The following is a 13,235-nucleotide window of genomic DNA, read 5'->3' as shown; positions in this document are numbered from 1 at the left end:
AAACTTGAACTTAGTCCATCAATTATTAAAAGTGTTAAAATTATTCCTTTGAATACTGAAGATATGATTCGCCAACTAAATTGATGCCTTTCTAAAATAAGCATGTAGACCAACTTATAGAGAGTTGTTATAATCTAATTAAATATGTAAGACTTGGTTTGAATCACTAAGAATTAAACTATTTTGTCACCGATAATGGTAGTCTTTATAGAATGAATAAAATTAATTTTCATTAATAAAAAATACTTGTATTTAGTAAAAAATATCGATGTCATTTTCTATTATTTTTAATGACTAAATTGTGCATTTTCTAATATTTTTAATATCAAAATTGATGTCATTTTCTAATATTTTTAATGGCTGAATTGATATCATTTTGTAATATCTGTAATAACTAAATTGATGCCATCACCTAATATTTTGAAATATCATAGTTTTTTTAGTATTATTAAGGGGTATTTCCTTATTTTTTTAAAGTACATAATTAACTATTTATTCTTTACAGGCATTTAGCATGTTTTCCACCGGACACAAATGTTTCTTGGTTCAAAATGGTAATTTACCACTAACGAATTTAAAATCAAGAGAGAGAAAAATAAAAAACGTATACTTTTGAAGGTTAGTGTGTAGCGTGCGTGTAAGGAGCCAACATTTTTGGAAGAATATGGAGCCATCAGTTTTGGGACAAAGGATTACATGTGATTCATTCTGGACTAATTATATATTATCAAATTAATAAATAATTTTTTTTAAAATAACAAATAAGTTTTGCATTAACTTTATATAAGAAATAAGATATCATTCATATGATATATTTCCTATCTGATGTCTAGATTTGTTGACCTTTTACTAGTTTTTTAACTTCATAGTGTCAATTCTCTGCCTTGCCATCGTTTTGGAAATTCAAGAGAGTATCATGAAACTTATGACATTGTTTTTGATTATATAAATAGAAGTTATAATAATGTTAGTGACATATTTATAATAATGTTAAATAAAATAATAATAATGTTAATGACATATAAATATTATCAAACCTAATAAATGTAATTAAATAAAATAATTATAATAATGTTTGTTCCATATTTTTTAATAGTTTTTTATGGATTTGGGATACCAATTAAATAAAAGAATTTGGACGATTACATTTATTCATCTAACATTATTCTGAAAACTGTATTCAAAAGTATATATTGTACCAAAAAAAGAGTACTTAATATTGACTATCATATCATATTTTAATGTTCAGGATTTGAAAATAAATGCATATGATTTTTTGAGTAATTATGTGGTTATTAAATATTTTTAATCATAATAACTCATGTATGCTTATATAACTTATATTTATTGTTTTGATAATTTTTATAATAACTATTATCACTTAAATATCACTCCCATGTATATATAAATTAAATGAACAATTGAATAGTTGCCCTAGAAGTGAATCACATGGTCTCAACTCACGAGAGTTAGCAAATATAAGATTTAACATAAAGGATATTTATAATCTTGTTTAGTCTAATTTTACTCGTTATAATTTATTGTAGAGGTGAATAGGAGGATGGTAAAAAACATGACTCGTGGGTATTCGTGGAAATACTCGTAATATCCGTGAGTACCCGCAAATTTATAAATGTAGTTTTTAATTAAATATTTATATATACTATAGTTTTTATTACTATTTTAAGATTATATATCATATACTTTATTAGTATTCCATAATAAATTACACATATTCGACTATGATAAATTTTTTATCATATAAATAACATATTATTCATGTATTAATTATTTTTATATATTGATTATTACAAATTATATAAATATATGATTAAAACTAAAAATTCATTGGATATCCGCAAATACTCACTACCCGTACGGGTACCACAAATATTATGGGTTTGAGAACGAAAATAAACTCCATACATAATAAAAGACTACATTACCCAATTCACCCCATGATCCTTCATGTATATAGTTGCAACAACTTATAAACCCATACAATTTCATTTTTTAACATTTTCTCAATTGCATTTAATAGTTATTAAAAAGACTATCTCCAAATGATTCATTGTGAAGAAAATTAATTAAATAACCCTAAAAGTTGAAACCACTTGTCACTTCTCTCCACCATCAATTTCTTTAAAATAAAAAATTGAATTAGCAACAATTCTAATATTAAGTATTTCTTCTTAAGATATGTATTCTTTCTTCTCATTCATGAAAAAATATAAATCCACATATATTAAATTTATATTTTAATTTTCGAATCAACAAAAAAAAAATATAAAGTAGTACAAACTTTTGACACATTATTCTAATAATTAACCTATGTTTCCATTATTCACTGCCGATCATTCAGCAGCAGCCGCCACGTTTTAAAAAGCCACCAAATTCATTTTCGGACCAATTCAATTCACACACCTTCTCATCCGCGAGATCTTATTCTTTCCCCTCTCTTCTCTTCCATTCATTATTCCTCTTTCTCAATCGATCCAATCTCACTCTACCCTTCACGATCCGTTGTCGTTTTGATTCTTCACCTGAACTTGTACCTTTTCTGTCTTATGATTCTTTTTCTTTATTGATTTGTTTTTTGTGATTTTTTTTTGCTAACGTTGAAAAGCTTGTGTAGGTTGTTGCGTTGATCTGAATGGCGTTCTTCAAAAGTGTTGCTGCAATTTCTCGTCTTCGCTCTCGTGTGGTAACTGAAAATTTTGAAAACCTTGTTATTTCTAAATATAATTGTTATTTCCTTCATGTTTTTGTGGAATTTAAGAACCGTTTGTTTAGTCTTAAGAAATTGATTTTGGCTAAATGATTCTTTTATAAGATTAAAAATATAGTTTCTAAAAAAATAGCTGAATTTCAGATTATGCTTTTTTGTAAAAGCTCAACCAAACAAATGGCCGAGTTTTGTTAGAATTAATTTTTGGTACGTTTTCTTTTGTGTAATTGTGTTCAAGTGATTTTATAAAAGTGAGGCTATAAAGGTGATTTTATGAGAAGCTGGAAAATATAGAATCTGCTTTTTGTAAAAGCTCAACCAAGAAAATGGCCAAGTGTTGTTAGAAGTAATTCTTGGCACCTTTTCTTGTGTTAAAGTGATTCTATACAAGCGAGGCTACAAAAGTGATTTTCTGACAAGCTGGAAAATATAGCTTCTGAAACAAGCTTAATTTCAGTTTACTTTGGAGCCCAACTGAACAGATGTGCAAGTATCTGAAGCAATATTTGTAACAAAATAACTTTTTTTTTTTGTAAAAACTTTAACGGATGGGCCTTATTTGTGCTTATTTTTTGTGTAAAAGTTTTTAGCCGACTTTTTTTCTTTGATTTCCTTTTTATGATGGTTAATTTCATTATTTTTTAATCACAGGGTCAGCAATCTACTCTAGCCAATTCAGTTAGATGGCTGCAGACTCAGACCTCCAATAACACTGTATTCTCCTCTTTCTCTTTATCACTGTATCTTTGGTGCATGATGAATTGATATGTATACTGTGACACTTGTTAGATGATCCATTTTCAGGATGATATTACTGCATTAGTGTATTACTATTAGGTAGCATGTCATAGTCTTATTAGAACGAGACAAAACAAACATGCGAGTTCTATTCTATATTTGATCTCTTTTATAAACGGAAAAGAATGAAAAATAAGGATAAAAAGTGGAACATTTTGTTCCGCCTGGCAAAATACTACCTTAATGTTACTATTAGTATGGCATACTTTGGAATTTCATAAAGTGTTTGTCTTAGTTGGATTGGACTTTGGAGGGTTTATGAAGTGAATTGGTATTTATGCGCTGCGTTACAATGTCTGATGTTGTTTGTATATCTAGAACTTTGCCTGTTTTGACTTTTGTTCATTGCTGGGTATTTTTATGTTTTGCAGGATCTTTTTTCTGAGTTGAAGGAAATAGTTCCAGAACACCAGGTTTGTCTGCTATTCTATGATGTGGTAGTGATACTGTTTGTTTTGGATGAGCTAATGCATAGTTGATGCTGCTTTCTGAGGGTTTAATGTGGTTTTTGTGTAGTGTAGAAGATTTCCCCACCTGAATTATGATTTTCATATATGAAATATGTACTCAGCTGTTGTATTCTTGGTTTAGTTTAATTATTTGATGGAAAATGGGTGTCAATGAATGTGAATCAAACTCTCATTCATTTTCCAACTTGCAACCAGGATCTTAGTTGTAGCTATTTATAAAGTGCACTTGCCATACTGAGTCTGATATACTTGGTAAATGTGTTGCCTGATTTGGTAGCTATTTATAAAGTGCACTTGCCATACTGAGTCTGATATACTTGGTAAATGTGTTGCCTGATTTGGTAGCTATTTATAAAGTGCACTTGCCATACTGAGTCTGATATACTTGGTAAATGTGTTGCCTGATTTGTAATTCTCAGTGATGATTGGTTGTTACTTGTTAACTGATGTTTTCGTCTTTTCATTATTACTTTATACTTTGCTTGAAAATATTCAATTAACACTTTTTGAAATTTGAAGATGAGTCATGTTTTCTTATGGTTTAATATACACCAAATTTTTTTGGTTGCAGGAACGTGTCAAGAAGCTGAAGAAAGAATATGGGAATGCTGAATTGGGAAAAATCACAGCTGATATGGTATTTATTTTACTTCGTCATGTATTTAGTTTTCAAGATACTAACAGCATTAAATGCTATCCTCCTCTCTTGTCTTAGTTGTCTATAAGCTTTCTATGTAATGTAACTTATTTTTGGAGTGTGCTTTGTGACAATTTAAGGTACTTGGTGGAATGAGAGGAATGACCGCTTTACTTTGGCTAGGATCAGCTGTTGACCCAGATGAGGTATTTATCCAAATTACTTAGAGCAACCACAATGACAAACAATATCTTCATTCTTGTTTGGGTCCCACACATTATTTTATAATTTATTACAACTCCTCATAAAATAAGAACATATATTTTTTTCCCACAACAACAAACATCATTCTTATTTGGTGGTCCCACAACATCTACCTTTTTCCCACAATATTTACTTTTCTCCTCACTTTCCCTTGGCTAAGAACAACCAAGAGTTGTTCTTATTTAAGAACAAAAAAAGTAAATAAGAATGAGACACTGGAGAATAGAGTAAAAATGTTCTTATTCTGTTAAGAACAACCACTGTGGTTGCTCTTAGTCTCCACTCTTTAGATATTTGTGAATTATTGAAGTGAAGTCAATTGTCACTTTCTAAAGACTGTTGGTTAGTTGATAGAATCTCAGACTGTTTCTTCTTGTTAATGTTTATTAAATGGATCTGAGGTCAGCGTATTATGTCTTCTAGGGAATTCGCTTCCGGGGTATGACAATTCCCGACTGCCAGAAAACACTTCCGGGTGCTTTTCCCGGTGGAGAGCCTTTGCCTGAGGCTGTACTGTGGTTGCTGTTGACAGGAAAGGTATGCGTTCTACATAAACAATTTGGATAAGTCATTTTCGAATGCTCACTTACTTGTAATGTGTATATATATATATATCATAATAACTTTGAATGAAGGTGTTTTAATATCTGCTCCTGGTTTAGAACTTCAGATTGTGTTGAAAAATCTTTGTTTCATACCTTGTATCACAGATACCAAGTAAAGAGCAAGTAGATTCATTAGCCCAGGAATTACGTAGTCGTGCAACTATCCCAGGTTCAGTTTCTTTTGAGGTCATAGCTTGGTTATATTTACCTTGAAGTATTCTTCTTTTGTAATATAATAGGATGACTGCAAGTGGGTTGTCATGGTTTTGTAGGGAGCATTTATCAACCTAAAGTTCAGTAGGCATAAGTGCCATATCATACATGTTTTCTTTAAATTTGAAGTGATCATGAAATATAGGTCATGCATAATATGTTTATGGTCATAGAATGAACTCAAGTCATCTTATTTTAGGTCACATGTTTCTTAAATCATAGTTGTGAAGGAACTTTACGAGGCTAGCCTCTCTGTTGTTATTCTTATATGATGGTCCTTGTTAGAGGAAATAGACACCCTTATGTAAGTGCTTGAAAAATTAAAAGATACGGGCTTCTTTTGATGCATTATGTCTGTGTTGCCACATTCACAATTTGCTTTTGCTCATTTGTCACATGTCACACACGTCTTGATGTTTTTACATAACAATTTTACTAGCTTGTTGCTGATGCTCCAGTCTTACTCCATTCTTGTTATGAGTCAAAATTGTGTGTTTGTTATTTTTTATTGCAGATTATGCTTACAAGGCAATTGATGCACTGCCTGTATCTGCTCATGCAATGACTCAGTTCACTACAGGTGTCATGGCCCTTCAGGTTGAGTAACATGCTTTCTTCAATTTTCAATTTTCCCCCCTTTTGTTTCTTAATTTTCTTCTGTAATTTAACTGCTTAGATTGCCGTATTCACTCTTTGACATTTGAATTTGTGATAAACCCTCCTTTTATTTAGAAAAATGGTCTTTGGTGGTTAGTGATTTGATCTCTAGACTTATTTACTGGTATGTTGATAATTTTAGCTATGAAGGTTTATAAAGTAAAATACGAGGGTGGCGATGATTAAGTTTTAGCTCATAAAAGTAGAAGTTGGGAGGATTGAACTGACAAACAAACCATATTCAATGGAGAAAACTCCTCAATAAATGCACCTAATGTGCCTTTCTCTGGTTCAATCTCAACATACACCTGTACTGTCATAATTTTGCCCCAAACATTTTGGTTTGTATCGCAGAATACCGATTTTCCTATTATTGGTGTGTTTGATAGATTAATGAAATGTTTGATTTCATGGATATAAAATTGATTATAGTTTACAATTACAGCTATTTTGTGAATCATCAACATAACTCGATATTCTTCTAGAAATGCAGTATTCTTGGTCAGTGAAGCATCTATGAAAGTTGACTTAGGTGTCACTCTATATTCTGACTAGCAGTTGCTTGTTGGCCTTCTTTATGCCAACTCTTCATGTTTTGAATCAGTACTCTCACACTTGGAGGAGATTTAGACTGCTTGCTTCAACTCTTATACCATACTCATCTGAGATAAATATGGTCCAGAGGATTTCGGGTGCAAGATGATGTTGCCATTTATAAAGTTTAATTAATTACGGGATAATATAAAATATTGGATTGTGGTGTGCTTTTTCTCCTAGTAGATCACTATAACTTTTTTGGCTGGTCTCATGGGTCTAGTTGCCCAATGTCAGCATTCTGGTTATGTTTGTGTATATTATTTATGAAAGGGTGAGGTGACATCTTCTACTTATCTCAAACTCGGAATCCTAAACTCAGTCAATAAAGAAAAGACATAACTGTATTGCAGATGCAGTAGAAGTAAACTCAGATCATGTTCTTCTAATTACATGACAAGTTTCTCATTTTAACAATGGCTTTTCTTCTTTCGGGTTTGTTCCTTTTTTATTGTTCCTTTCTGCTCCCCATATCCATCTACACTTAGATTATTCTTTTCATGAAAAAGAAAAGGGGAGTAAATGTATTTATCTAGAGTATCTTGATGCTAAGGATCACCGTAGACTAAATTCACCTCCTAATATTTACAGTTTTAATATTCTTGTAATAACCAGGAATGATTCACAACCAATCTTTTTCATTTTCAGGTTCAGAGTGAGTTTCAGAAAGCATATGAGGGTGGGATAGCTAAAGCAAGGTAAGGTTCTAGATGGATTTTGGATTACTTGCAGCTTATAAGTTACTATAGCAGGTTTGGTTCTTGGATATAGGTATTGGGAGCCAACTTATGAGGATAGCTTGAATTTAATTGCTCGTTTGCCATCAATTGCTGCTTATATTTATCGGAGGTATGTATGTAGAGCATATCATCCTCATCGAAGTTTCACATTTAACATACAATAGGATACTATATCATAAAAGTTATGGGATATATTGGGTTGACACTATCTGAAGTTCTACTACCTTATATTTGGATTAATTGTTTTCCCTATTTTAAAGGAAATACAAGGATGGAAAAATCATACCAATGGATGATTCTTTGGATTATGGTGCAAATTATGCTCATATGTTAGGATTTGATGATCCGGAAATGCTGGAATTCATGAGGCTGTATATTTCCATCCATAGGTTTGTTTGCTAATGATGTCAGATGCTATGGTCACAATCAGTTATGTTCTTTAAGTACCATCTCACTCTTTTCTATTTGACTTATTCGTTAACTTTGGTTTGCAGTGACCATGAAGGAGGTAATGTTAGTTCTCACACAGCTCACCTAGTAAGCTACCTCCCTTAATCAACCTCTCATTCTTTCCTGTTGTAATTCTAAATTGTCAGCCTGTTTAAAAAAGCTTGATTATGTAATATATGATAGCCTGTGCTTTGTTAAAGGTCTGGTTTTTCCCCCTTCTAATTCCCTTCAGGTTGCTAGTCCACTATCAGATCCTTACCTTGCTTTTGCTGCTGCTTTGAATGGGTTAGCTGGGCCACTGCATGGTTTGGCCAATCAGGTTTATTCTGTTGTTTATTATTCCTTCTATGTCTTCCGTAATTAATCTGTTGTTAGAAATGGTGTTTGGCTATAATTTTTACTCAGATCTGACATTATTACCACTTTTTAAAATAAAACCCTTCAATGTTACTACTTTACTACTTACTAGTATTGTTTTCTATAGGCAAGGTTTTTTTTCATTTTTTAAAGGGAGAGCACAGCTGCCGGGGTTTGAACCCAGGCACACACGCTCATTGTCCCGCAACTCTACCAACTTACTTGACTTCTAGGGTCTGTTATTAGTATTGTTGCTCTTAAGATACTTGTAAATTGTAAGCTAGGGAAGTTTTTCTTAAAAAATGACATAGGCAGAATTGTATTGCTGAATGGGGTTTAAATTATTTATTTTCATGACAACATTGGATTGACATAAGACCTTGTGAAATATAGATATTGTGATTAATGCTTGCATACAGCCAGATACTATCTGGATAAATGCTCATCTTTCTTGTTTGTGAATGGCAATTTAGTTTTTATTCACTTCAATTATATTGTTGCAGGAGGTTCTGCGCTGGATCAGATCAATAGTTGCTGAGTTTGGAACTCCAGACATTAGCACAGAACAGTTGTCTGACTACATTCATAAAACATTAAACAGTGGCCAGGTAACTTAGCACGACTAGGAAGCTGTGATACTGAATGAAATATTTGAAGCGGTTTTTTCTTTAGCTTTTTTCTGGTTAATTAATCATATGGAAGATGTATGATTTTTTGTTGGTTTTTAAGTAATTGTTTTGTTAGGGCAGATCAGAGGATAAGAAATCTGAAAATAAAGACAGGGATCAATTGAGCAGATCATGAAAATTTTATTTTTATGCATTTATAAATACTAATTATTCTTGCCTAGTGTGTCTCAGTCCTGCTTATTCCTATTGATACCCCTTCTAGACTCTTGTAGACAAGCTTCTCTTGGTAACATGTTAATAGGATTTGGCCATTTCCCTTTTTGAACTTTCAGGTTGTACCTGGATATGGTCATGGAGTTTTGCGCAAGACAGATCCAAGATACACATGCCAGAGAGAGTTTGCTTTGAAGCATTTGCCTAATGATCCACTTTTTCAGCTGGTAATCACATTTCCTGGTTTCAGTTGTTTTGCTTTGGTGTGCTTTCCTGTGTTACAACAAAAGTTTGCTTCTAGTAATCTAATTTCTTCATAATCTATTGTGACTGATCCTTTCAGGTGTCTAAAATTAAAGAGGTTGTGCCTCCCATTCTGACCAAGTTAGGCAAGGTAGTGTCATGTATTTATTTATTTTTCGTTTAAACATCCCTTGAAAATTATTTTCTCACAACCTTGTTCTTTTGAGGACAAAATGATTATGCTTAATGAATGTACTTCCAAATGCCAGTATTTTATGATAGTAAGGTTTAACACAGGCATTGAATGAAACACAATGCTAGGAAGACAATATGATAACATTAGTTTTTTATTGCATGTTATTATACTATAAACCTTTTGTTCTTTGCTGAGTACTGGTTTTTTTAAGTTCAACGACATCATCTCCAAAAATTATGGTAGATTTTCCTTGTCAAGCATTTTAGTTGAAAAGAATTATGATGTGGTTTTTATGTGCAATGGGCTTGTTAGTATTTAGTTTCTTTTTGTTCCAGGGTAGTTACTATTGTTCATTTCTCTTCCCACACAATTACTACATGAGTTTGGATCCAGTTCTTCACATTCTAGTTTGGTTTTGTTTGCTTTGCATTTATTTATTTTGTACATAAATAACTTACTTGGTTGTTGCTATTGTCTTTGCTCTTCTGTATCAATCACAATGTTTAGTTGAATTTGAGATTTTTCATTGGTGTAGGTTAAAAATCCATGGCCTAATGTTGATGCTCACAGTGGGGTGCTACTGAACTATTATGGTCTGACTGAGGAAAGGTAGGGTGTTACTTCTCTTGCCTATTTTGACTTAACAGTTTTCATTTTGCAATAATTGAAGGGTGAATCTCATGATCTGTTAATGTTTTGGACAGCTATTATACCGTTCTCTTTGGAGTATCAAGGAGTATTGGGGTTGGACCTCAGGTTTGTTATGCTCCATTTTTTTCTTCTTTGGGGTTTTTAAGCTTTTTCTCCAGAAACTCCTTATGATATTGACATGTTTTTTGGTTAGACTTTTTGACTAAAAAGCAGAAGTTTAAAAGATGCTGAAAATCAGCTTTTAAGAAGCTATATTTTTCAACTTCTAAAAAAATGTCACAAAGAAGAGAGAATGCAGTCATGTGTAAAAACATTTTTTTAAATTGCAGTCGAATAACTAGTGAACTCCTGGCCCACTAGGTAGGAGCCTCCTACATTAGGACGCTCTTTAAATGCCTCAACGCAATGATAATGATTTTGTTTAGTAACTATGAGGTCACATGTTCAAATTTTGAAAACAGCTTCCCCTCTTGTGGTGTAAGCATGCATTTACCCTTCGTAGATCCCACTAGATGGGAGCATTGTGCATTAGGCTACCTTTTTTATACTCATCAAAATTATCCTTTTTTAATATGTAGAATCACTTTATTAAAAGCTTAAATAAGCGATTATTGACTACATTTTTGTTACATTGGCTTAACTTGAACTCTTCCTTTTGGTGGATTTCAGTTGATATGGGACAGAGCTCTTGGACTGGCACTTGAAAGGCCCAAAAGTGTGACGCTGGAGAAACTCGAGGCATTGTGCGGCAAATCATCCTGAACCTTATAGCACACAATTTATTTGTTAATAATTAATTGAACACACTGTTCAGTGTATTTCTATGTTAAATTGAATATTTCATCCCATTGCTGTGAGGAGTTTCTCTCCAAATCATTCACGTGCATTTCGTCTTCGAGTTTTCTTTAGAAGATTTTGTTATTTAGCTAAAGGGTGCTTTGTCACCCTCATAATTGTCTTCCTACTTTTTTGAGAACATCAAAAAATAGTTTGAGTGATCATCACAATAAATTCATTATTGTTTCTAAATAAGATTTATCCCTTTTACAAATGATCAATATTGTATTTGCTTAAAGTTGTTAGACGTGAATCATCATGACACTTATATGTAATTATGTGCCTTTTTTTGTTGACCTCTTTTAGTAATTAGTATGCTCTGTATTACTGCACCTGCTCTATGTTTTCTGGCATTCATCCAATTCATTGCTTTAAAACTTAAAGATATGATTTATATCCTCATGCTTTATTGTAGTAGTGTAGCACTGCCAATCATTTAATTAATTTAAACTTGTTTCGTTATAATTAACATATTTTAAATAACGTTTATATTATTCATTTGATTTTAGGATTAATAAAATTTATGGTTCAGTTCATTTAAAGTAATAACCAACAATAATATTGGTCTAGTAGTGTAAGACCCTATTGGATCTTTAGGATAAATAAAATGTTAAAAAAACAATCATGCACCCTGAAAGTGATTAATTCTTTACAGAAAAAAGGTGAGAGATTACCCTAAAAAATGTACTAAAAAAAGTCATTAGAAATTTAAGCAAGTAATGTTTTTTGAGCATCTTTAAGACATTGGATAAGAGCTCACAAGGTGGTTTAGGCACATGTGGAGTAGAATAGACAAAATATATCAATTTTGAACTTATAGGAATCTGATGTAGCAATGAAAGGGAATATCTATGGTGCTTGACATCTTTATATGACAACATTCATGCACTTGAAGTGACACATTCTTCTTGTTGGTGCAACAGAAGTGATCATTGTGTAGTGTTGGCCACGAACAATCAAATAAAGTGTATAAAATTAATAGAAGAGAAGAAATAAGATAATTTGGTAATAGGGTTCGACAAGTTATGTCTATAACATTGATATTATATTATATTCTAATGCTAGACAATGTGAGATTTCATATGATAAAAACAATCCAACAGGTTATTAATGCAAGTTGTAAATGAAACATGTAAGCATGACTCAGGCTTCTTGTATGATTATCTTCATATGTGTTGAGCTTGAGTTTTTTAATTTTTTTTTTGTCCATATGAAAGAGTTTGGAATTCTTACACCAAAGTTTGACGTGCTTTCTAAGACATTGAAGCTTTGAATTAGATTGAGAGGAGAACATATTTCACTTGTAGGCCATTGTTGTCTATGTTGCTTTAATGTTGTACGAATGTTAGAGCTCAAAGAGCGAAAATGAAGCAAAATTCCCCCAACTAGCAAAGGGATTTTATCATGGGATAAAGGTTGAGAATATTCCCTTTTCTGTTTTAACAAATATTTCCTTTTTGTAAGATCTCTACACCTGGATGGTAGATATCATGTCATGTTTACTTCCTTTCCTTTATAAAAAAAGTTGTACTGGACTATCAAAAGGAATGAAGATTAATATTCAGTAATTTACCTCTTGAATTAGCATAATATCTATATCCTCATTACTACTTTTGTAACATTTTGGTGCTTTCATTCTATCTCAAATGCCTCCCAAAACCTCTAAAAAAGAACCTGATGAAACCATTTCTCAACTTCTCATTAATTAATTGAAGGAAAACCAGGAGCAACAGGATACTCTTCATGCCACCATTACCATAATGTTTCACAACATCACTAAAAAACTAGCAGACATGAGGTTTGTACCCATCCTTCCCCAAGATCCCCCACTGGACCTTCCTGGCCAAGCCTCAGCTTCTCACCTAACCCAACACAACTCTTCTACACCTCCCATACATGGACAACAACCCACATACCCCACCAATCCTCATACATTCCAACCTCACTCTCCTC

The 13,235-nt window shown here is 32.2% G+C and overlaps 1 protein-coding gene across 2 annotated transcripts; it reads left to right on the top strand.

The window, feature by feature from the left end:
* Window positions 2,462-11,468, top strand: LOC109347953 (citrate synthase, mitochondrial-like). 2 transcript variants are annotated; one of them, XM_019588091.1, is made up of 20 exons: window positions 2,462-2,551; window positions 2,636-2,704; window positions 3,380-3,442; window positions 3,898-3,939; window positions 4,568-4,633; window positions 4,774-4,839; window positions 5,321-5,434; window positions 5,608-5,671; window positions 6,230-6,312; window positions 7,615-7,664; window positions 7,738-7,815; window positions 7,967-8,095; window positions 8,201-8,243; window positions 8,389-8,475; window positions 9,017-9,121; window positions 9,475-9,582; window positions 9,699-9,749; window positions 10,330-10,403; window positions 10,499-10,550; window positions 11,115-11,468. In XM_019588091.1, exons 2-20 carry the CDS (start codon window positions 2,654-2,656, stop codon window positions 11,205-11,207), a joined length of 1,419 nt encoding a protein of 472 aa, XP_019443636.1. In that variant the 5' UTR covers window positions 2,462-2,551; window positions 2,636-2,653; the 3' UTR covers window positions 11,208-11,468. The 2 variants fall into 2 exon arrangements, with proteins under 2 accessions (XP_019443636.1, XP_019443637.1); XM_019588092.1 differs by having other exon boundaries at window positions 2,462-2,550; window positions 2,643-2,704; window positions 11,115-11,207.

The sequence above is a fragment of the Lupinus angustifolius genome, chromosome LG05 (assembly GCF_001865875.1).
Source record: "Lupinus angustifolius cultivar Tanjil chromosome LG05, LupAngTanjil_v1.0, whole genome shotgun sequence".
Taxonomy (NCBI): Eukaryota; Viridiplantae; Streptophyta; class Magnoliopsida; order Fabales; family Fabaceae; genus Lupinus; species Lupinus angustifolius.
This window is presented reverse-complemented; position numbering and strand designations above follow the sequence as displayed.